General features: G+C 38.6%; 1 protein-coding gene across 3 annotated transcripts in view; it reads left to right on the top strand.

Moving 5' to 3' along the window:
- Positions 1-5,322: 5,322 nt before the first annotated feature.
- Positions 5,323-24,482, top strand: part of PIK3C3 (phosphatidylinositol 3-kinase catalytic subunit type 3) — a 71,137-nt gene continuing 51,977 nt past the window's right edge. Inside the window, exons 1-11 of one of the 3 annotated variants that reach the window (XM_041711031.2) lie at positions 5,323-5,498; positions 7,529-7,717; positions 8,211-8,354; positions 10,596-10,725; positions 14,520-14,606; positions 16,654-16,749; positions 21,044-21,115; positions 21,541-21,630; positions 22,200-22,304; positions 22,772-22,864; positions 23,040-23,225. In XM_041711031.2, coding sequence (XP_041566965.1) covers positions 5,431-5,498; positions 7,529-7,717; positions 8,211-8,354; positions 10,596-10,725; positions 14,520-14,606; positions 16,654-16,749; positions 21,044-21,115; positions 21,541-21,630; positions 22,200-22,304; positions 22,772-22,864; positions 23,040-23,225 — 1,260 coding nt within the window. In that variant the 5' untranslated portion in view covers positions 5,323-5,430. Of the gene's footprint in view, positions 5,503-7,528; positions 7,718-8,210; positions 8,355-10,595; positions 10,726-14,519; positions 14,607-16,653; positions 16,750-21,043; positions 21,116-21,540; positions 21,631-22,199; positions 22,305-22,771; positions 22,865-23,039; positions 23,226-24,482 lie in introns of all 3 variants that reach the window. The other 2 variants (XM_041711033.2, XM_041711032.2) reach the window with 2 other exon arrangements.

The raw sequence follows: 24,482 nt of genomic DNA, 5'->3' as shown, positions 1-24,482 counted from the left end.
TACTCTTGTTTATGTCTACCTATTCTCTGGAGAACACAAGTTTCAAGTGTAACTTATTATTACACTTTCGCCCGTCTTCTCCATCATTTCATCATTTCATATGTGGGGAGATTTTAAAAGACATGGAGATGTGGTACATGCAGACATGGGTTAGGAGAAAGTTGGGCACTTCTGGGTTCATGGTCGGACTTGATGATATCAAAGGTCTTTTCCAACCTGAATGATTCTTTGATTTTTAAATTCTATCAATGGCAACTGAGGCAGGGCTGACTGACTGGTATGACAAATATCCCAGGAGCAGGGTAAGACTGTGAAGCTTGGGCCCCTAAAATTACCTAAAATTCACTAATCTGGATTGGGTTCAGAGAAAACAGACCCCTATGGTTGTGTTGGTTTTTTTTAAAGTTGTTTTTTTACCAGGAGTTAGCACACCCATCTTGTGGTCTTAATGGAGCTTGTAAAGTGGAGCTTGCTGAGACAAACTGAACAACTGGTGCTGGTCATAGGAAAGGGTGGGACTGAGTGGGTGAAGAGACAAGAAATGCTGGCTAGTCCTTGGTTCATTTGAGCACAAGGAATGATTTTGGACAGAAGGATGAGGAAACAAGAGAGTTTGTTTACTCATAGGGTCACTTAATGAGAATAGGCTGGGCATATGTTAGAAGTTACTACTTAGCCATGGAATAACAGAAAGATATAAAATCAGGTGGAAAGTGAAACTTATTAGGTAAAATTCCACAAATCAAGGGAAGGTAAGGGGTGGTTTTTTCTAAAATCCATTCTTATCCATTTTTAAAGGAAATACAATGTGCTAACCACCCTTCCACTGTGGTTTTGAAAACCTGATCACTGCTGTGGTATTTGATGAGCAGAAATTCTCTCTGCTGTACACCCAGCATGTAAAGTCTTTCTCAGGATATTACTAGAGGGGAAAAGGCAGTTGCCAAGGCAGTTTTGTTCCAGTTCATTAGTGAGCGAAAGTCATTATTGTCTGACAGATGCACTAAGGGTTATATATAGTTCCTAGTTGTCTCGGTCCAGATTTTAGTGGACAGATGTCCACATTCAGAAAAGATAAAACAAGTCTGACAACATAGCTACTTACAACAACTTCGCTAAAAGTCTTTAAAAGCAATGTGGGGCATGGCTGGACATCTGATCAGTCCTCTTCTGTATCATGGTAGTCCCACCAGCAGAAAATAGATGGCATATGAGGAATCAGTGTTGTCTTCTGGAAGATGGCATATATTGCTTGGTGGGATTGAAAGGTTACGTATTTCTCTGTGGCTACTAGTTTAATGTGAACTGCAAGTGACACTTCTGCTTCAAAACAAGAAAAATAGCTCTCTTCCCTCCAAAGAGAATTGTGTCAGCAGCAGACCTCTCTATTGCTCCCACTGTTTTCTTAATGCTTCACCTCATCAGACTTCTGGGAGCTGACAAACTATTAGACTGAAAAACAGAACAGGAGTAGGGGAAATTCTAATGCATGAGCAGAGCAGTGAAGAGTGTCAATCTCATGCTTGCTATATTTTTTCCCAATGACAAGAATGGCATAATATCAGCAAATAAGTAAATCTAGGTGTAGCTAGCCAGTTACTTATAGATTTCATGAGAAAAAAATAGATTCCTCTTGGTGTACTTTTTTCCAAAGAAATTTTAAACACTTACATATTCTGAGTTAAACTGGTGTTTCAAGACCAAACACTCAGGTAAATGTTAGAGAACTACAAGAACATGTTTCTGGGCTGTCCTGGGAAAGAAAGCCAGGGGCTTTCCCACTGCATCCACCAGAAAGGGAAGATTTGCAGTGCTGCCAGAGCAAGTCCAGACTGGGGCATCAGGCATCTCTGTGGGGATGGGACATTAATAGTCTAAGAGTGGGAATTGGCTCAGCGAAGTCCATGGCTGGGTCATGCAGGGCTGTGGTAGAGCGGGAAACTGATTTCTGTGGCATTGCTTGGACACAGAACTTCCTGAAATGGGGTCACAGGCCATAAGCAGGAGGGACTGGCCACCAGTAACTCCCCATAGTCCCTCATGTCACTCTCAGCTTCACCCCAAGCTAGAAGGGACAGATGCTCCTTCTTCTGTTGGCACAATGAAGGTCAGAATTTCACAATGCACTTGGAGCATCAGAAATCTTGGCACTCGGGGTTGCTTCAAGAATGTGTTCCTGCCATCAATATATATGTAGTTGCATACTAGTTCACTCCTGGGCTCCGTTGTGGTATCTATTTATTAGTCTACTTAAGGAAGAAAACCCAAGCAGAGTTGCCATGAGAGTTTGCTTATGAGTTTGCTATATATCAGCAACAGAAGAACAGATGTGCCTCATTTGAAATGCAACATTTGGAATTATCCTACCCTACTTCAAGAGGCCAAAACCAGAAACAAGAGGCCACCACAAAGTGCTCTCATGACGTGCCTGAGGTGTCACACTACAAAACCTTCCCACAGGCAGTAAAACAATCCTTATATTGTATGATCATAGAACCACAGAATGGTTTGGATTGGAGAGGATCTTAAGGATCCTCTAGTTCCCACCTCCTCCTCCTCTGCCATAGGCAGGGATACTTCCCTAGTTGAAGCACCAGGCTGCTTCAAGCTCCATCCAACCTGGCCTTGAACATTTCCAGGGACAGGACAACCAAAACTTCTTTGGGAAACCTGAGCCAGCACAATCTGCTACACAGTCTGCACTTAGAGCTGGAAAACACACACATAAATAATTTAAATAAATATATTTTGGCCACAGGAATGGTCACTGAAGCTTACAAGACAGAAGAGATCAACCAGTTGGGATATGGATAGACCACTCTGCAGGGGCCAGATGAAGAGAGGGTAGCTGTGAGTCACACAAACTACTTGACTCAGGGGCAACAACCCATGGTGGATACTTTTATCATTTAGTAGAGATATTGCCAGAAATGTCAAGTGAAGGACACACAGAAGTGACAGCAGAGAGTAAAACAGGAAAATGTCCTTATCCAGCTCTTCATCTGCTCCACAGGGAATGGCCCCATTCAGCTTCACTGGCTGTAGGTTAGTGGCAGTTCAGATGCCCATCACCTCCAGCCAGAACCGTGTCACAGCACAAGCAGTGGCCCTGGATGTTCATCACTGCCAAGTGCTTCCAAGTGCACTCCAAGTGCTTCAGGACCCTTCAAGGTGAAAAATACTCTTCCTATCTGCCTCTGTAGCAGTATATGAGAACTTAGAAATGTAAGGTTATTAATATCAGAAAATGGTATAAAGTGACATTTCTGATTGAAATAGCATCTTTCTTCAATTTTATTGTCAAAAACGTCTCTCCTAAACATTTTTCTCTTCTTTTGCCTCCCCTAATTTAGTTATCTAGTTAGACACACTGGAATCTGAAAGAAACTTTTTTAATGCCTTTTTCAGAGGCCTTCTGTAATTTTTCCCTTAGCTTTTTCCTTTTCTTTTTTCTCTTTAAAAAAAGCTTCAATAATTATCTGAAAGTGTCTATAGTGGTGCAATAGAGTGTGAGATTATTAAATTGATACTACTAATTTCATTAATTGAAAATCTAATTTTTCCTGACAAAAAAATCATAGTAAAACAGGTACACACATATGAATGTACTTAGTGTTTGTGCACAGACATACATTGCTTAGCTTTAAAACAGTGAGATTTATTTGTCTTTTAATCTTTTGCAGGTTTATGTTTTACTTTTTCTTCATACCCAAGGAGAAAAATATATTTGTTTATTCCTGTTACAGAAAGCACAGATTTTATGCAAAAAAAAACATATATGGAACCAAAGTAACAAACAAACAGAAGACATCAAAAATTATGAGGCAGGCAACAAATGGCAGCTGCCAGGACTGCTGAAACTGTAAATGCAACCAGAAAGTGAAGAATTAAGATAGAAAAGATGGATAAAAAAATCACCTTTATTGTGCAGAGGAGTTTATTAATTTAATTATACTTAAATTATGTTTTGCACTCATGATACATGCCAGTATGGGTGTGCTGGAAAGCAAAGACTTCATTTTAGTGATACAGGTTCTGGGTTAGGGACTTCTCTAGTGTCCTATTTGTTTTGGAGAAAAAGGAAGGAAATACTTTCTGGTCATAGCACCTGAGGGGGAAAAAAGTGGTAAGGTGGTAAAGTCCTTCTCTTCAAAGAAGAGTTGCTTTCCTGCTTTGGCCTCTTCCCTCCCAGCTGCTGACTTGCAAGAGAAGAGGACTAGCTAAGACATCCTTCCATGTCCACCTGTTAACCCTGTTCTCCTGTGAAAATGGAAAAGAAATCACTGTTTCCAGGTGACAATTACACCTTTTTTTTTAGTCTGAGCTGTGCTGTGGGAGAGCACCTGTCTGGATGTTTCCTCAGGACCAAAAGTGTTTTAAGTACAGTGAGCTAGAGCAAAATAGCACTTTTTATATTTTTGTTCCTGCAGTTCAGAGAAGTTCAGCAGTTGTGGTGAATCATAAAACACAAAATTTCTGTTTGTCAGTGCTGGCTGCTTTGCCTACACAAGAGAGAGTAAGTAAGATAATAATAACTCTATGCACGTAGTATCTGTATTTTTGTCACTTAAAGGTGCTAACAATCTGTATTAATTCTCGAAACACTAATTCTTTTTTTAAGTCATATATTATTTTACAATATTTAAGTTGTGGGTAGTTTCTGGCTGCCTGTGCCAGATGTAGGATCATTGTGTGACCCCTGCCCTGGGGAAGACCCTTTCCTTGAGCTGAGATTATTTAACTTTTATGAAAACTACATAATTAATGATAATGGGGGGCTTTGCAGGAAAAGTTATTAACTCTGAACTTCTATGCATAAATAATGGCATAGTTGGATGAAGCTCTGAGCTATGGGGGGAGCCCTGGTCTAGGGGGCAGAACCCTGGTCTAGAGGAAGGTGTCTCTGCCCATGGCAGGAGGTTGGAAATAAAGGAGCTTTAAGTTCACTTCGAAGCCAAACTATTCTATACGGGTCCAAAGGAGGCCATGAGGATCGTGAAAGTTCTGGAAGTGAAGCCTTAGGAACAGTAGCAAACATCACTTGGTTTGTTAGGCCTGGAGGAGACTGAGGGGACTACCGTGTAGTTGGGGCATCCTGTGCAGGGCTAGGAGCTGGACTCGATGATCCTCGTGGGTCCCTTCAGGATACTCTGTGATTCTGTGAGGCTCTTGCCGCGCTGCATCCCTCTCCGCCCCCAGGCGGCACAAACCCCACCGCGCCGCTGCTGCCGCGGCCGCCATGTCGGGCTGGGAGGCGCGGGGGGAGCGGGGACACCGCGGGCCGGCGGCCATTTTGCTCAAGGGCCGGCACCGCTCCTTCCTCCCTTACTCAAGATGGCGGCGGCAGCGCATGCCCGGAGCGCGGCTGGGGAGGCCGCTGCTGCTGCCCGCGGGCGCTGAGGGGGCGGGCGGGGAGCAGCGGCGGCGGCCATGGGCGAGACCGAGAGGCTTTATTATGTGTACAGCTGTGACCTGGACATCAACGTGCAGCTGAAGATGTGAGTGAGTGAGCGGCGTTGGGGTTCAGAGGGAAGCGGTGGCTGCCGCCCTGGGGGGATGCCGGGCCGGCCGCCCCTCGGCGCGCTGGTGCCGCTGCCCGGCGGTGCCCGGGCAGTGCCGGCTCAGCTCCGGTCCCTGCCAGCGGCCCGGCCCGCGGGGAGGCGGCGGAACGGGGCGAGCGAGAGGCCCGGCTGGAGCTGTGCTGGGAACGCGGGTCAGATGTGCCGTGTCCTCAGGTGCTCCAAGGCAGCGATTGTCAGTGCAGGCTCCCGTGGCCTCTCACCTGTCAGAGAATCTGAGATTGGTTTGTGTTACAAGGGACCTTTAAAGCATATCCTGTTACACCCCCTGTCATGGACAGGGACGTTCCACTCTCCCAGGTTGGTCCCAGCCCCGTCCAGCCTGACCTTTGATGCTCCCAGGGATGGGGCAGCCACAACTGCTCTGTGCAACCTGTGCCAGGGCATCACCACTGTCACAGTAAAGAATTAGTTTCTAATTAGTCTAAATCTACTCTGTCTGAAGCCATCTCCCCTGCCCTGTCACTACATGCTTCTGTAAATAGTCTTGCCAGTTCTTTCCTGTAAGTTCGCTTCAAGATTTGGAGGGCCACCCCTGTGTCACAGCTCACTCCTGTGAGCAGATAAACTGGTGACGCTCTTGCTGCTTGTTTCCATGGTCCTGTGAAAGCATGGTGGTCTTAGTGGGGTATGTTACTGTAGCAAGATCCAGGTACTGCAGCATGTAAGTATATTCCTGCGTGAGCACGTGGAAGCACTTTTGTTGAAGCTGGAGTTCCACACAGTGATGCAATTTTTTGTTTGTTTTTTAAAGTTACTTTTCTTCATCACAGCAGTGAGAAGTTTTTAGGAGTAGGAGAGATGTGTCTGACTCTCAAATGTAGTGTACCCAATGGTGGAATATTCAAGTATCTTGCACTTTTCTGGCAAACTAACTTGGCGAAGCTTGTTAAGGGTTGTTTAATTTCTGAACAGGTGATGATAGTGGAAGGAGTGGAAGCGCTCATGACAAGGGTTGGAACTGGATGATCTTTAAGGTCCCTGCTAGCCCACACTGTTCTGTGCCATCAGGAGTCAGATTTGTGTGGCCTCTTTGATAATTCATTCCACCAAACAAAATTAAAGCTAGTAGGTTTTTTTTTGTTTTAGCACATAGAAGTGTATGTCATCCTTAGAATGTGCAGTGCCAGTTCCGTACAAGTAATTTGTTTATTTACTCTGAAATGGTTTTGTGGAAGCAAATAGGTTTTTGTTTGGTGGAGGACTGATCTTACATGTTTTCCCATCACCATCACCTAAAATTTTTTTTTGTTTTAACTTGTGCATCCACAGACAGATATCTAATGTGCATGTGCATATCTAATGTGCATGACTGTTTTAATTATGGTATAGCTGAAGTCTGAGAAATTCCATCAATTCCTCTTAACAGTAACATTGTGCAAAGTGCTGACCAAATTTTATTTGAAGTGGACTTTTTTTTTTTGTGGATTTGAGAGATGCTTGAGTTCCAAAACCAGTCATACATTCCATAGATCTTAAAAATTTACTTACCATAGTTGTTTTGGGTTTTATTTTTCCAATAGTGTTTGGAGTACATGTAATCTCATGTTTGTTTTGTCTAGTTTAATAATAGCAGTGTATGTCTTCTCATTTATTGTTGCCCTACTTAAGGTCTGTATGAGAATCCACTGGTTGTACTAGAAATTACCTCAGTTTAAAAGACAAACAAGTAATTCTTGCTTTCCCTGCGCTTCCCCTCACCCCTGCCTAAATCAGTACTGCAATACATTCCATGTTTGCTCAGCATTTTACATCCTGAGTTCCTCTCTGGTGTTTGGATTTCACTACAAGCAGTAATGCAAAAGTAATGCAAACTGAGAATAGCCTCGATGCTCGGTAATATAAATACTAAGCTATGAAAATGTAATAGGATTTCTACTACAAAAAGAGTAAGTAACAATTTACATATGTTTTCTTCTTTTGCTCCTCCTCTGCCCTCTCCCCCTTAGAGGAAGTCTGGAAGGGAAAAGGGAGCAGAAAAGCTACAAAGCTCTCCTAGAAGATCCAATGCTGAAGTTCTCGGGACTGTACCAAGAGACTTGCTCTGACTTGTATGTAACTTGTCAGGTGTTTGCAGAGGGGAAGCCACTTGCTCTTCCAATTAGAACTTCCTACAAGGCTTTTAGCACTAGATGGAAGTAAGTGCCTTGCCTTTTATTTCATATTCTTCTTAGTTAGTGGGGCATCGAGTATTTGTTCCTGTCAGAAAGATTTGTTTTCTGTCATCTTCTACAAAATGGCTTATGTTTCTTCAAGTGTCCATATGGTTAGCGTTATCCAGCCAGCACAAAAGCAACCTTTTTGTGTAAAGGGTAAGTGATAAAATGTTACTTGTGTGCTTGGCCATGTAATCCCACTTTATGTAACTTCTGGGGCGTGGAATGATACAGTGTAATGCTGTTCGCTGATGGCCTGATCCTTGCTACTCAATCATCAAGCCAGAATATTTTTATTTTATTCTGTAGCCTTTTAGTCATGCTCCAGACAGGTGTTTGAATGGTTAAAGCCTACAGGAAAATAGTCCATTTGCCCTAAGAAATTTTTATTCTGAGGAAAATCTGGGTTATGTAAACTAATAGAGAGTAACTTGAATTGTAAGGCTTTATGACTAAAAATAGTGTTTCTCTGCAGCTGGAACGAGTGGCTGAAACTGCCTGTGAAGTATCCAGACTTGCCTCGAAATGCTCAGGTGGCTCTGACCATCTGGGATGTGTATGGACCTGGTAAAGCTGTTCCTGTGGGAGGAACAACGGTCTCACTCTTCGGAAAATATGGGTATACTGATTTTTCTTCTCTGGTATACATTTAAAGCTCACCTGTGAATAGTAATCTAGGATGGGTTATGAGAGATAAGTTTTTAAATATTTTCCAAACTAGGTTAACAGTTCCATGTTTGAAAAATTAGACACAAAGGTGATTTGCTTCTGGTTATTCCTGAGTGTAATTTCACATTTGCTGCAGTGCTGTATAAGAGAAGTCTTCTGTATAACACCTTTTTTCTTTTTTTTTAATGATCTGCAAGCTTGGATTTTCAGATGGCAAGTGCTGAAATCACCTCTGCAGCCTGGTACTGCATGGATAACAGTAGTGATTACTTTAAAAAAATTAATTGGCTTGCAATTAGGCTGTGAATGCCCTGTTATTTATAGGGAGTAAAATGTCACTCAGTAAATCAGCACTTTTCAAAGTTAATATGCTATGATCTAATAGAAGGTATGTTCAGTAAATTTGTAGATAGTATGACTAAGGTGGGAAGGATTACAATAATAATCTGTGAGGTGAGCAATACCCCAAAAGAATCTTATCTAAGTGCAAAGGAGACTGAAAAAACAGGTTGTGGTCTAAGGAGGATTAAGAAGCATAGGTACTTTTTTGCAATTGGTTGTTATCACATACAGAGTGGGGAGTAGCTGCCCAGGAAAAGAGAGGAACAGACTTGTAGTTTACAGTGAATCTTAAATTTTGTGTGTTTCAGCATCATGGTGCTCGTATAAAATGTGTGAACAACATTGACTACATAAATGGTTTACAAGTATGTGCGTAAGAGACACTTCCATACCCTTTTCTTTTCTTGTCCTTTCCTTTTCCACTCAGATGGGGTGTATTCTGTTCTTTCTAACCAACTTCTGTCAAATTTCAGACTACTGGGAGTCTGTATCATTGAATGTCTAGCAAATAGGTGTGATGGAGGAAGTGTTATGCCCTTCAGGCTGAAAAAAAGAATGTAGGAATATTTTTCTAGTATGTATATACTGCTGGCAAATAGGGAGAAATAGCCTGTTTTATCTTGCCAGTGGATGAGAAGTAATAAGGTTAGACTGAAGTGCAGGAAAAGTTTAGATTATCATTAGGAAAGCTGCTCTAATGGTGCTTGAATGCGCAAAGTGACTGTAGAGAGAGGTTGTATCCCTCTCATTGAGGATACTGCTTTAACAAAAAGCAATTTTTTGCCTTAAGGCAAAAAATTGAACCCGATCAATTGGACTGTGCCCCAAAGACTGCTGGTAGTTATTAAAGCATTAAAGCACAGTACCTGGAAAAAGATAAAAATAAATTTCATTTACAAGTCTTACTTCCAGCATGTGGAACTTAGATGAAGTAGATTGAGAGAAACCAACAAAAAATTTTGAATTTTGTAGCTTTTAAAAGAAAACCCTTGTAATAATACTTCATGAAGTGATGTGTAAGTTAAAAGTCAGATGGTCTTTCTAATTGTTGTTTCTCGTTTTTAATGGTTCGCTTTTTAAAGTGTTCCTGTTGGTTGTATTTACCTGAAGTTTTTAGAGTTAAGTGATCACCTGTTATTTACAAAAGTAATGAATACACTTGATTTCTTGGGGCATTTTTTATGGGTGGATCTGCACAAATGTGCAAAGTAAGCAGGGTTTTGCAGAGAAAAGATGTGGTCAGTTACCCTGCAAAATTCTGTTCATTCCACACTTTCAATTATCAATTCAATTTCTGGTACTGGTGGAGAAAGTGGTGTGTGGCGAGTTGTGGCATTTTTTTCCTTGGTGTGTTTTTGTTTTGTTTTGTTTTTTTAATTATTTGGCAGCTCAGAAGGCTGCTTTATAGCCATTGACCTTCAAATGCAACTTAGATCATATTTTAGTTGATTTTTTTTCATAGTGGCAGATGTGGGGTTACTGTTACAATTTGCAAGTCAAGAGGAATACTTTCTGCTTCATTACAAATAATGAAACTATGAAAGTTGAGCTTTCTCCTCAGTTTGTATTTGTACCACCCCACTGACTTTGGGATTTACCCATTTTTCTTCCGCTTGCCAGATAAATTACCTCTGACTTCACAATTTTCTTCTAAACTCCATGTGCCATTAAAATAAATGTTGTAGAGAACACAAGGAGCAAGGTGCTTACACAACAGAGTTCAATTATGCAATTTTGTAGCTTTGGCAAAGGAAGCAACTTCATTTTCTTGCAGCTGCTGCTCAACTTTGATTCCTGACAGCTGTATTATTTTGAATTTACTAAAGTGATTCTGCATTTTTCCATGCAGTATGTTTCGACAAGGAATGCATGACTTGAAAGTCTGGCCCAATGTAGAAGCTGATGGCTCCGAGCCCACCAAAACACCTGGGAGAACCAGCAGTACAGTCTCTGAAGATCAAATGAGCCGCTTGGCAAAGGTAATGTAATAGCAAGTAACCTTTAAAATGTATGTGACAAACATGCACTTCACTGGAGAGAAATGAAGACAGCTTCCAGTGCTGTTTTCTCACATGATAGCTCTCTTCATTTGGTTATTTAGGTTTTTCACAGGATTTATACAAACTAGTAAAGCAGATCATATGTAATTGCTTCTGAATTGTTTTTTTAAAAAACCTTCTATTACACATAGCATTCTGTTGGAAGAACTTAAGAGCTAATTTTTTTGTAAAGAATGAAAACATGAATATGCCTTGAGGATGCTTAAAGCCAAAATTCTATCAGGTTTAATAGCCTCTCCTAACAGTGACTTGTGAGGACAGTCAGGTTTCTTTCAGAAGGCATCCATTATCTTTGAGGCTGTCTGGTGTAGTGTTCAGAAGTGTGTCATACCTGTACATTAGAAAGAGCTTGAATGGAACTGCAGAAATTAACCCAAATTTCATTAATTTAAGCTCACGAATATGTATATTAGTATTTTTGCCTGCGAGTTTTGATGGCAGAATATATTCTCGCCATCAAAACTACTGCAATTGGTCAGAGTGTGTTAGTTACTGGGCTGTTTTACTAAATGATCTCTGACTATTCAGGTAAGCTTACCCCAAGCATTCCAGACTGCTCAGTCTGCTTATTCAGTGAGTTTCTTTTTAATCTTGGTCTCCCAGTTTTATACAGACCTTTGTGGGACTCCCAGTGAAAGATAGAACCATTTTCTCATCTAGAGATTTATGACAGTGGTAAACTAACTTTCGTTTAAGGGTCTGTTTTATTAGTGTAGTTTGCACTGAATTTATAATGGAAAGCTCATTAAAGCCAGTGGTGCCCCATTAAGAAATGTGCCCTCTGGCCTAAGGAATCTCTGTAGAGAGGCACTAAATACCAAGTCTTATTTCCAGTTCATGATACGGTTATATGATGGATGCCATGGGTTTCTGAGTAAGGCTTTGCGAGTGTAGGCCATGCCTTTCATGTTAGTTCTGTTGTGCAGATATTACCATTCACTCTCTCTAGCTCAAAAAGCACAAATAAAATAGAGTATTTCAGTCTTAAAATAACTCATTCTGCTTTAGCCTGTTGTTTTGGCATTTGGAAGATGATGACCCACAGCCTCTGAGGAATACAAGGGAATTCTTCACATCCTATATGAGAGTTGTAGTTAATGGCTAATAGAAAGCTAATAACATCATTGCCCCCATTCTTCTGGAAGCTGTTTTGGGAGATGGTAATTTCTGAAAGAGGAGTGTTTTCACTGATATTTTGTGGTTCTTTTTTATAAAATCATTTTTCATCAGATGCTTGGGAAATTAGGGGTTTTGGGTAGTGTGTCTATGGAAGCTTTCATTTGCATAGCTGTTTACATAGCAGAGAAGGTTCTTGTGATGTGTCACTCCTAAGTAGCCATTGTTCAGGCATAATCAGCTTCAGTTCTTCTGTAACTTATTCATCAGTTTCTGAATGCCTTCTCATGCTACTCTGTGTGAAAGTATATTTAAATATAGGTAAAAGGACTAGGACTTAGGTACATACATGGCAAGTTTGTGTGGGTTTTGTTGTTCTTGGTTTGGTTTTTTTTCTGTTTATTGAACAGATTTGTCCAGTATTATGCTATTGATTGATATCTGGTACCAGAGCCCAAATTAGAATCTTCCAGATAATCCGTAACTTTGCAGAAGAGCTTATGAAGGATCTTTTCTCCATCTAAAAGATAACTCCTTTCTTGACATGCTTCTGAGCTTGTCTGTATGTGGTTTTTATTGTCACATTGAATTTTTATGAAACCAGTGACTAGGTGGTCAAGGAATTTTGCCTTACCTTACATAATAGATACTGTGGCAAGTCTCCCCTTTCATGTTGAAGTGCTGTATGGTTGTGCTCTCACAAAACATGTGAATGTTGCTAGTAAAACTGCTACTGATGAAAAAAAAAACATGGCGTTGCATTCTAGAAGCATTATGAATGCAGATTTGTTGTGTAGTGAGGAATACTAATTGGAAGAGTATTTTAGCATTCACAAACATGAATGATATCAAAAGGTTTTTCCCATGAATTGTGTGTTAATTTATTCTACTTAAAGTACTCTTAAGTTCTTTTTGATCCATTCATTTCCCTCACACTTTCTGCTGGCTGAATGAAATTAGATAATAATAATGTTGAGATACTCTCTAAAGGGATACATCTTACTTAGTAGCAAATGGCAAATGTGTCTTTCCCTGAGAGCAATACTAGCTTTTTTCTTATTTTAAACTGTAAATATTAGTTAAAGACAATAGTTCTTCATGTGTATTTATATGCTCAAAGATCTTCCAGGTCTTGTATGCAGACCTAATTAATTGCTGTATTACAACTTTTTTCCTCTATAAGGAAGGTTAAAGGTTTATAATATTAATAATTTTCTTCTGAAACACACAAAATAACTTCCTTTTTTTTTTATTCTCTAGTGCAGTGAATAAAAAAAGAATTAAGAATTTGTGAACAAGTTTTCTCCTCCAAGATTTTGATTACAGAAACTTTAGCCCAATATACTTATCCTGTAAGATACCAGTTTAATGAGGATTTTACAGAGAATAATCAGTAAAATTGGTGCAAACTCTTCACTTCTCTATCTTTATAGTGACTTTTATTTTTAGTGTCTCTCTAGTGTTGAGCTATAGAAGGTCTAGTGCACATATCTGACAGACTGTGCAACCTGGACATCTACTTGTGTATCCTAAGACTTAAATCTTCTGTGTTGTTTTTCTGTACTAATACCATCTTCAGTTCTATGTGGAAGCAGCAGACTGCTGTTGTGTTCTCCTGCATCCAGTACCTTCATTCCTGCTGTCCTAGGTCTTTGTATTGCCTGTCCCTTAGGGCAAGAAGTGACAGTTGGTGCCACTGTATAGCCTGTTCACATCCAGATGCTTATGGGTGGGCTGGCTGACCACAGAACAAAGTTAATGAAATCATGGTTGCAGCCCTTCCCCAATAAGAATAATTTAGAGGTGTCTCTTTACTAGCCGTTTTCTAGACAGATACTAATTTCTTTGAGAGATGATGTAACTTCACGTCTTCTAGTCCCTCTGCATCTCTTGCATTCTGCAATAATTACTGCATTTTTTGAAGAACACTTGTTATTTCTTAGCAGCTGAAAAGGCAGTCTTCATATTTGTGTGGTCTTCTGCTGGATGTTTCATCAAAAATCGTGTCAGTGTATCTAAAACTACAAGCAGTATGTTCTCATCTTGTCTTACATTCTTAAGGAGTACTTTAAACAACTTTCTTGCTATTGCTACAGCAGTTTATAGACATAGGAATAAAACTTGAGCTAGTTATCAGATGACTAAAAGAGAGAGCAAGTTGTCTATGACTTACTCTAAGATCTTCAGTTGACCAAGTTATAATCCCAGTGATGCTTTCTTTTTGTTTGGCTTGTTGAGCTTCACTATATGAAACATAGTAATACGAAAAAATGGGATATCTTTTTTACGTGACTTTAGTTAAGAAACAAGTTCCTGATTTTGCTGTGTTAAAAATGCAAAGGTGATGTGCTTGGATAATTATTATCGTCTTTGCTGAGATTGGTATTTTAGATAGTAGACTTATTTTTAGGGCATGGTTTGGCTGTTTACAAGATGTGTACTATGTTACTATGTGTATGCTATCCAAGGTGAATACAGTTTTTTCAGTTCCTTTATTTTATTAATAACATTTCATATTAGTATCTCTCTTATAACTTTGGTGTTCTTTTTCTTGCTCTGAGCAATTTAAATGCTGTCATTGCGGTTTTTTCATGCAGCTCACCAAGTCTCATCGGCAGGGTCACATGGTGAAAGTGGATTGGCTGGACAGACTCACCTTTAGAGAAATAGAAATGATCAATGAGGTGAGTCATTGTAGGGTCAGGTTTGGAATTTTGGAGGTTTTATCATGCTAATATAAATCTTTGCTTCTTTAGGAGACTTAGCTCTTAACTGCTTGGTTTTATTTCCTTCAACTGCCAGTGCAAATGGTAAAGAAAAAAGTAATTATTTGGAAGCGTAAAGTTGATTTTACTTTAGCAATAATTAGAATCACAGAATAGATTGGTTTGGAAAGGACCTTTAAAGACCATCTAGTCCAACCCCTCTGCAATGAGCAGGGGCATCTTCAATTGGATCAGGATACTCTGGGCCCTGTCCAGGCTGACCTTGAATGTTTTTGGAGATGAGGTTTCCTCCATCACTCTGGACAACCTGTGCTACAGCCTCAGCACTCTCACAGTAAAGTCTTCTAACTCCATGCCCTTTCTAAAGTCCCTCTCCAGCTCTCCTGCAGGTCTCCTTTATGCACTGGAAGGGCCTCTAAAGGCCTCCTCCAGGCTGAAAAACCCCAGTTTTCCCAGCCTGTCTCAAAAGCAAAGGTACCTTTTTGCTTTTACCCTTGGGGCATCTTAGTGGCCTACTGGACTCCCTCCATCAGGTCCACATCTTTTTTGTCTTGAGGTGGATGCAGCTCTGCAGGTGAGGTCTCACAGGGCAGAGGGGCAGAGTCCTGTGACCTGCTGCCCACCTTTCTGAGGAGCAGTTCAGGACAGAGGTGATTTTGGGGCAACCAGTGCACAAGGCAGCTTATGTCCAGCATTTCATCCACAGTGCATAGCTGTCTTAGCAGTTTTCAGCTTCAAGTGAACTTGATCACAGAAGACAGGCTTTCTTAATAATTTGGAACAGCTTGGAACAAACACTGTTAGGCATGACTAACTTAGCTGTAGGATTTTAGGTTGTGATGGGGAGCTTCTTAGACATTTGACCTGTTCCTTTGCTTCAGACCTGTTAGACATTTGACCTGTTCCTTTGCTTCAGACCTGTTTTTTTTTTTTTTTTTTTTAACTTTGGATGCAGAAAAAAAGACATTTGTAATTTTGAATGAATATTTTAAAAAATAAGATAATCTGGTAGTTTAATTCTTAAATGAGATTTTAACCCTTATGGATCAAAATCAGCTCAAACTGTTAAATTTGTTATATTTGTCTTGCACCAAAGAACTCTGTTTTTTCTTGTGCCCTGAGATTTTTATTGTCTTATTGGTGACTAGAGCTTTGGAAGTCAGATTATTTTTTTTAACTAAAATCTGTGGTTATATAAGCCCCCTATAAATATTTAAATGTTTTTTAGAAATTAGCCTATCATTTTTTTTATCCCATTTTTTCCTTTAGTTTTTTCTTCGTTACTGACAGTACAGTAGAATAAAAGTTTTTAGAACTGTGCTTTAAACAGAGAACCACTTTGTCTATAGTGGAAAGTCAAGCTATTATGAATGCATTAAATGAACTGAAATTACTCATTATTAAACTTTTTTCATGTTTCTGACCCAGATTTTAAAGTTCTGGGCACTTTTTATAGGTAAAGCATTTAAAAAATGCACATGTGAGCAAATCATCCACTGAAGATGAATAAGCTGCAAATCTAATCTTGTTTAAGTTTATTCTGTTTTATGGTGTTGTTGTCTGTTTATTCTTTTTATGGTGTTGGTTTAAAAAAATGATTTGTTTTTTCTCGATATTCTGTTTTTTAATTTGATGTGCATAATTATAGGTAATGATTTAGACCAAAAAAGCAAACAACAACTACCCACTGGTCATCTGATTATTCTTCCTTGCATTTTTTTATACCTTTAACTCACTGCTTGAAGCTGATGATAAAACAGGTTTTCATCTGTTAAATGTGAATATGTATCATGAAGTGGGAATGTGAAGTAGTAAGAATGTCAGGAAGGAGGTGATATGGTCTCAAGTAGTTCTATGAAATGATTAACTAAATAATTACTGCAATAGCTGATAACCTAATTAATTAGTTACAGCACAAAGGAAGTAGGGTAATTGCTGTACTGAGAATGCTGAAGATTGATGTCCTGCAAAAAATGATACACATCTATGGTGGCTCTTTCCTCAGAGGGAAAAACGAAGCTCCAATTTTATGTACCTGATGATTGAATTCCGTTGCGTCAAGTGCGATGATAAAGAATATGGAATAGTTTACTATGAAAAGGTATGTACTCTGCAGTCTTTATGGTTGTCTTTAAAAAGCAGCATATGTACCTAAAATGAATGGGTTTTTCTGCTGAGATGAACTATTCTGCTGCAGTAGAGCAGCAGACAGCTGTCAGTGGCAACTGTTTATGCATATACAAATCAAATAGTATAGATGCAACATGATTGCAGATGTCAGTCATTTGTGTAATAGAGCTCAAGATTACAGAATTTAAAAAGTGTGAGTGATTAAAAACTTTCTGATTTGTATTTCCTTCAATCATCCAGCAGTACTTTCCAAGTAGCTGTATGTAAAATTATGACTTAGATCCAGAGGATATATACTTGTATTGAGTGGTAACTTTATAGAAGATGAGTTATTAAAATTTTGCACAGAAGCTCTGCGGGTGAACATTTTCTGTAAAATGAACAAATATAGAAGTTTAGTCTTCAGTACTGAAGATGCTCTGGAGTAATTAAGTAAAAGACTTCTAGATTGGAATGTCTTGCATCTTTCCTTGCTGTTTATGAAACAGATGTGAAGACCAATGCCTTCAGTATTTTTCTAAAGTCAAAATTTAATTGGATGAAGCATTGACAGTGAGCTTACCAGATATCAGTGTGGTATTGGAAGGCATTATCACTCTATGTATTCTGGAAACACCCACTGAGATGGAAGAAGCAGTGTATCCACAATCTGATTTCAAATAAAATTGTCTCTTAGATTTTTCATTGTGTTTAGATTCATAAGAAGTCAGAAAGTTACTGAATAATGCAGCTTTATTGGAAAGAGATGGACGGTAGGAAAAAAAACCAAAACTAGTGCTTTTGAGACCAGAGGCACTAACTTTAAGCAGCATTTATTCTGAGACTTTTGAAAAGCTTAATTCATTACAAAATTTTTAACATAATGGAAAAAGGATTATGAGTATTTTGGTGTATATGGCTATTAGTGGTTGGCCTGGCCCAAAAAGCTGTGATCTAACTTAAAATTCTTGAAGAAGGCATTGAAAAATACAGTAATAAATAGCAAAAAGCAGGATTTGTTAAAAAAAAAGAGAAAACAGGTCAGAATCTGCTTCAACTATTTGATATAGTGCAAGTTAAGACTTGGAGTTTTTTAGCCTTCAGGAGTATTTTCTGAGGGCAGTGTTTGCTTGGAGATTTTTGGTGGGTTTTATGGTGGGGGACGGTTGGATTGATTTTCTTTTTGTGACTTTGTTTTCCTTTTACTTTAGTTTATTGGTGAATTTTGGTAAAATGGATGAAAGTGGGTCTTATGCAGCTGTCTAGGTTAGCTGTTTAGCATTTCTTTTTGGGGACTGTAATTGACAGTAAGACCTCTCCACGCATTTCAGATCTTATTGCCTTTAGAATAGCTTTTTTCACAATGCTTCTGTACACTTACCCTAGAACTAGCAATTATAGAGGACTGTGCTGTTGCAAAACTATCTTGTGTTACAAATCACAATGTAACCTACAATGTGTCAGATTTCCCCACGAACATAACATTATTTGCTTCTGTGGAAATAAAGGAAATACTTGTCTGGAGAGCATAACAGAATATGATCAAAATATTGAAACTTTTTTACTAACAGCTAGCTATTTACATGAGAACGTGCTATACCTTTCACAGGTGCAAACATATGAGGATGTGGCATTGTGTCCTCTTGGCTCTTTTCTTTTTATAAATGAACTTGGTGTTCCTAAAAATGACTTCTCTCCGTTACGTCCAGCAACCTGCCATTATAGATTAATTATTCCTGATTTACACACATGACTTCTTGTTTTTCCATCATAGTGGTTTTATAGATGTGCACAATACAGGAAAGAAGATTCAGACTCCAAGCATGTATCTTTCTTTTAACAGATGTTTCTGAAGCATATTAAAAGTGCATGGAGCAGAATAACTATGAATTGGCTGCTCATGTGGAAATAAAGTAATTGAATGTGTAATAGTACATGTTAGAGCTGTAACTAACTGCAGTTTGAAGGATTTGTTGTTACAAAGTAGCTTTCCAACAAGTTCTTGACCCTTTTCTGACAGCAGTAGAAAAATGGTACATAAATTAATGCCTGTTTTCTCAGTTTTGTCATGCTTCCAATTACAGTCTGCAGTCTATGTATTGGGCATCACCAATCCAGTGCACCAAGCATAATGAAAGAAGGTTCTGTTGTCACCTGCCTGTGACCGATAGTCAAAGCGGAGATTACTTGTCACAGTTTTGTTGATATATTTGTTTTCAAGTGTTTAGGAAAAACTAGCCTGTTAAACAGCAACTGATAGGATTTGGGGTTCTTTGACTCGACATTCAATTACAATAAAGTGAGGTGGCAGTGTCTCTTTCCATGTTCTGTGTTAACTTCATTTAAATACAGTGTTCGAGATGTGAGGAATAGGGTCTGCTAGCAGTGACAGTGTCACTTTTGATTCTCCATTTAGAGAGAAGTTCTGTGTAACTCACCAACATAACACCAGCAGTTATCACTAATGTATTTTTGTGCAGGTTTCAAGTGAAATATGTGACATTTTGCGTAAATGATTGCACTGCTGCATCCAGTTTATTAAAAAAGATAAATAAATTTGATTATCAGATATCTTTTCATGGATTTAATGGATTTAAAGTAGAAATAGAAGAAGTAATGTCTACACCACTAGTTGTCTGTCTGTTTTTTTTTTTTTTTTTTGGAGGAGATGTTGTTTCACATTGGTGTTACTTTAAATGGTGTTTTGGTTAAAAAATAAATAGAACCTCCTTACTTATTTATGCTATGAAACTGATTTTCAAGCAAGTACAGAGGAATGTTGCTGGTTCAGAAAATTTTGCAAATTCTGTGGACTGTCTTAAATGGGCTCTAATATAAAGTCACACACACTGATCTTATTGTAGTGAAATATCTTCAGAGCTCTGTAACACAGCAGTTAAAAGCAGGTCAGTGCTGTTTGATATTGATGTTGCTTTTGTTTCCTGGTGGCAAAATAGCAGGGTCATTTCAGGCTCTGCCTGTGCTAGGAAGTGTTGCAGCCAAGAGGAGCAGATTCACTGAGGGAAGAGGCTGCTGAAGGCCCAGTGTCTGCACCCTGTTGTGCTCTGGTCTGTCTTTCATCACATCCCACGTGGTTGTTGGCAGTTAGAGGATGTTGGGGATTTCTGAGATTTCCATGATGTGAACTAAAGGTGTCTATATTGGCATGACCAGGAAAGGCACTTCAAAAGGATACACTTGGCCAAATTCAATTGCTAATTTAGGCACTGGTTTGGTTTAGTAAGTTTGTATGGTCAGGGTTGTGGTGCTGTGCATGTTGCTCTCAAGATATAATGGAGAATTACAGAAGGGTAGTTAAACAGTTGACATCGTCCACAGGACAGGTAATGTCATTGTACCTTCTTGAGTATTTGATTAAATAATCTGTTTCAAAATGCTTGCTCCTGACACCATAACTTGTCCCATGAATTCTTGGAAAAACTTGATTTCATGGCTGGTTTTGTTGAGCTTAAGGCTTTGTTCTGTCATGCAGTATAATACTGGGAATGGCTTTCCTGGCACTTGAACTGATTAGCTAGAACTTGTCAGCTTCACTCTGCAGCATGATCTGACTATATTCAAAGAGTTTAAAATAAACAGTCATTTTCATGACTCTTTTGAAAGGTTCCAAAAAGAGTTGCCAGCAATGAGTGCACAAATCATTCTTTTAACATTAGTCTTGGAAAAAAAAACTCTTTAACCTTCATTTATAAACATTTTGACATGACACACTGTAGGGCTTTGCACTTTGTTTGTTTTGTAAGTAAGCAAATTTTAGACAATAGTGCTTTTGGCATTCTCATCCTGGTGAGTTTTGAATTTTTAATGTTTGCCACAGACTTCTAATTGTGGGGTAAATGTTCCACTTTTACCAGTCTGAAACCTTTCCTTTTTCAGTTAATAGGTCTGATTTCTGCAACGTGGTGATTTTTTTCTAGAAAACTGTGTGGGTTTTGTGGAAATACAGCCTGTTTTTTTTTTTCTCTTCATGCTTCCAGAGGACGCATGACAATGGTGGCAAATTTCTTCACTCACATGTGTGGCATAATAGTAGTGAGCTGTCAAGCTGTGTCTCCTCTGGTGAACTTCCAGCTCTCTTGCCAAATCATTTTTCATCTGGGAAGAAAACAAGAAAAATCATCTGTTTATTATTTTATTTTTTCCCCTTAAAAGTGTCAGCAGTTGAATCATTCTTCTACTGTAGTAGAGTTCATAATGCATAAATATGTTACATCGTCCCCCTAAAACTTGAGATGTTTAATATGCCTCCAACTTTTGTCATTCAGGATGGTGATGAGTCATCTCCAGTTTTAACAAGTCCTGAAATTGTTAAGATTCCAGATCCTCAGATGTCTATGGTAAGCATGCTACATGTGGTGCCACCTGTATTGTGTTACTGTTGTACTTTTCATACATGTAGATGAAAGCTTGCCATCTTAAATATTTTTAAATTCCAGTGACAAGATATATTTAACCAGTTGAGAAATATCAGTAGGTTTGAATTTTGTATTTTTTTTCTATTTCTGCTGCTTCTAGATTAAAATACAAGTATTGATTTAATGCTTATGTTCACCTCCTCCTTTCCATGCATAATGTGCTTGCTTCTGAGGTGTGAGAAAGCAGAGGAGGGGGATTGTTGGCAAAATAGGTCAGAGGGTGGGAAGATAAGATGGAGCTGAAGAAGAGGAATGTAGAATTTAGAGACTGGTGCAATAACTCTTGGTCACTTCCTCTGTTAAATTATTTTCTCCCTACGCTCTCTTGTATGTTGTCTGTCATGTAGACAGTGCCTAAGTACAGTTCTAGAAAAGATTTCCATTATTGTGGATGCCAATTCAGTGGGACTGGTATTGGCAGCTTTGGGAACCTTAATGTAAGTGGGCTTGTACTGGCAACACTGTTTGAGCACTGTGTAATCTAACACTGCAATAGCAAGTCTGACAATGCTGGAAACTGCCTTGGCTGCTGAAAACTTGTTGGCACTGTGGCTCCTATTGTGGCTCCTACTGTTGCTAACATGGTATTAACAGTGGGACCAGTTTTTGAGATGTTTTTTCTTGCATACAAAGCTTTATGCTACAAACATCATCCTAAAGAAAATGTTTATGAAGTGTTTAGTACGTTTGAGTGCTGTCAATCATGGATGTGTTGACTGAAACGCTTACATTTTGCAGCAATTCACCGAAAGGCAAGGTAGGGTTTGTTAATGCTAAGTCATAAACTGAAACAGACCATCAAAACTCCCAACAGCCCTCCATGTATTAAAGGAGTTTTTTTTTGTAAAATAAGCAAACAAAAAAAGCCAGAAGATGCTGTACTTACAGATTTGAATTTTCATTTTCATGCATTTTTCAAGAGACTGGTGAGTCTTCTCTGGATGGTTTTGTTTCAATAATAATTTTCTCTGAAATTTATAAATACTGACTTACCCTCTGTGTTTAGGAGAACTTAGTAGAGAGCAAACATCACAAACTTGCTCGAAGTTTAAGAAGTGGACCTTCTGATCATGACCTGAAGCCTAATGCAACTACACGAGACCAGCTTAATGTAAGTCAGTCATATGATGACTAAGTTCAGTTTTAGTAGGTAGGTTAGTAATCATATATGGTGACAGCTTAAGGAAAATACAGTTAATTTCAGTTTATAGAAAATCATTAATTAAATGTTTCAGAGTATTTAGATAGAAGAGCCCAACTCAGAAAGGAATACAAGGTGCTTGTTCTTTTTTTTTTTTTAACCATTTAGAGAGGTTAAGAATGTGTATGTTGTGCATGTCATGTAGGTGTGAGTGATACACTTAAAGCAACTGTGGTTGCCTGCACTGTCAATTCAATCTACTTGTTACTGAGAAGCATCACCATGATTCCATAGCTTTGCGTTGTTGGAAAGCTTTTTTTTTTCCCCTAGCTATTATTGTGTTGTCAGTGTTGTGCTTTCTCACAGTATACTTTGTTAACTTGTTGATTATGCCTGTTCATGTTTTTAAACTCACTTTCTGACTATGTATCAAATAGATCATAGTGAGTTATCCACCAACAAAGCAACTAACGTATGAGGAACAGGATTTGGTGTGGAAATTCAGATATTACCTTACTCATCAGGAGAAGGTGAGTTGAGTTGTTAAATGGTTTGGGCTGGAAGGGATCTTGTCACTTAGATCAGTCAGCTTTTCCAGGTCTGTGCTTATGTAAATATAATCTGAATCTAGTTCTTCCTTTGTGTGAGACATTAATTTTTTTTTGTCTAGCTTTCTACTGATGACTTGTCCAATCTCCTATTTAGGCCTTGACAAAGTTCCTGAAGTGTGTCAACTGGGATCTACCACAGGAGGCAAAGCAAGCACTGGAGCTGCTGGGCAAATGGAAGCCCATGGATGTGGAAGACTCTCTGGAGCTTCTGTCATCTCACTTTACCAACCCAACGGTGCGGCGCTATGCTGTTGCCAGGCTTCAGCAGGCTGATGATGAGGTATTCACTGGTCTGTTGGTACATGGAAAAGTCAGCTGGTCTCAGGATTTTTGATCTCATCAATTCCTTGAAATGTTTGCTACTTTTTTGACATTTTTGTGAATATTGGTGGAAAACAAAAGATGATTCACTGTGTTGCTATTTATTGTAAGGTATTTGGGGAGCAGTGTTTGCATTGTTAAGTGTCACACATTGATAATTGTCTTAGTATGAACTGCCAGTAGTAGCTGGTTTTGTTAAACAAGGTAAAACAGCAGTACACACTCACCAAAACCAGTGATAAATTTTGAGTGTTAACTTGTAGAAGTGCTCTGAGCTTAAATAGTCAATGAAAGGATTTTCAGCAGATCCAACTGTTGAACTCAGTATATAATCATACTCTTTTGCTGAAGAAAATGAGTAGAAGATTATCTGTGGAAATGAGGTCTTTGTAATTGTATACTGATTAGAATGTGATGAGCTGTGATTATGAATAGAGCTACTTAAAATAATCTAATATGTTAAATATCAGTGATTTATATATTTTATTTTGACAGTTAAAAAAACAAACCCAGGTTTGCATGTATTACCATAACTTTTGAATCTTTGGCAATCAATAGAGTTTAAAATAAGGACCATAAAATATATCATATTTTTTTCAAGCCTACTTTAATAGCCTAGGTCATACTGCTTTGACATTAAAAATGTACCTTTTACAAAGTACTAGAAGGTAAGTAAACAGAAGAAGTTGCAGAGTAAAGGCAACAAGATTATTTTAAACAGCAAGTGGTGAAAAATCTGTTTTTTAATCTAAAACAGATTTGATAGGTGTTTTTTCCCTTAGATCCCCAGCTAAACAAAGGATAAAAAAAGTAGTCCATAAGAGAAGAGAGATTCTCCATTCTTGATACTATAGTCCAATTTATGCTTGAATTTTTGGTTTTCTTCTTTTAGAGACACAAAATGAAAGCTTTATTCTGTGAATGCTGGAAGCAATTAGGGCAACTTAACAGAATTTAAACATGGTAATTACACTTGCATATTCACTAAATTATCACTTACTATCTTTGAGTAACAAAGAATAGTAGAATGAAAATTCAGTATCATTTGGGAGTCAAACTGCATCCCACTCCAGTGTTGCTATGGTATATTGCTTGTTTAGGGGTACTTCAGTTTCTGTGTTATTAGAGGTCACTAAATCCTGATGAAGTTTATCTGTAAATTAGAATTTTGTAAACAGAAGGAGTTCTAGTTTGCTTTGACTGACACCCTTATTTC

This window comes from Taeniopygia guttata, chromosome Z (assembly GCF_048771995.1).
Source record: "Taeniopygia guttata chromosome Z, bTaeGut7.mat, whole genome shotgun sequence".
In the NCBI taxonomy this organism is placed as follows: Eukaryota; Metazoa; Chordata; class Aves; order Passeriformes; family Estrildidae; genus Taeniopygia; species Taeniopygia guttata.
This window is presented reverse-complemented; position numbering and strand designations above follow the sequence as displayed.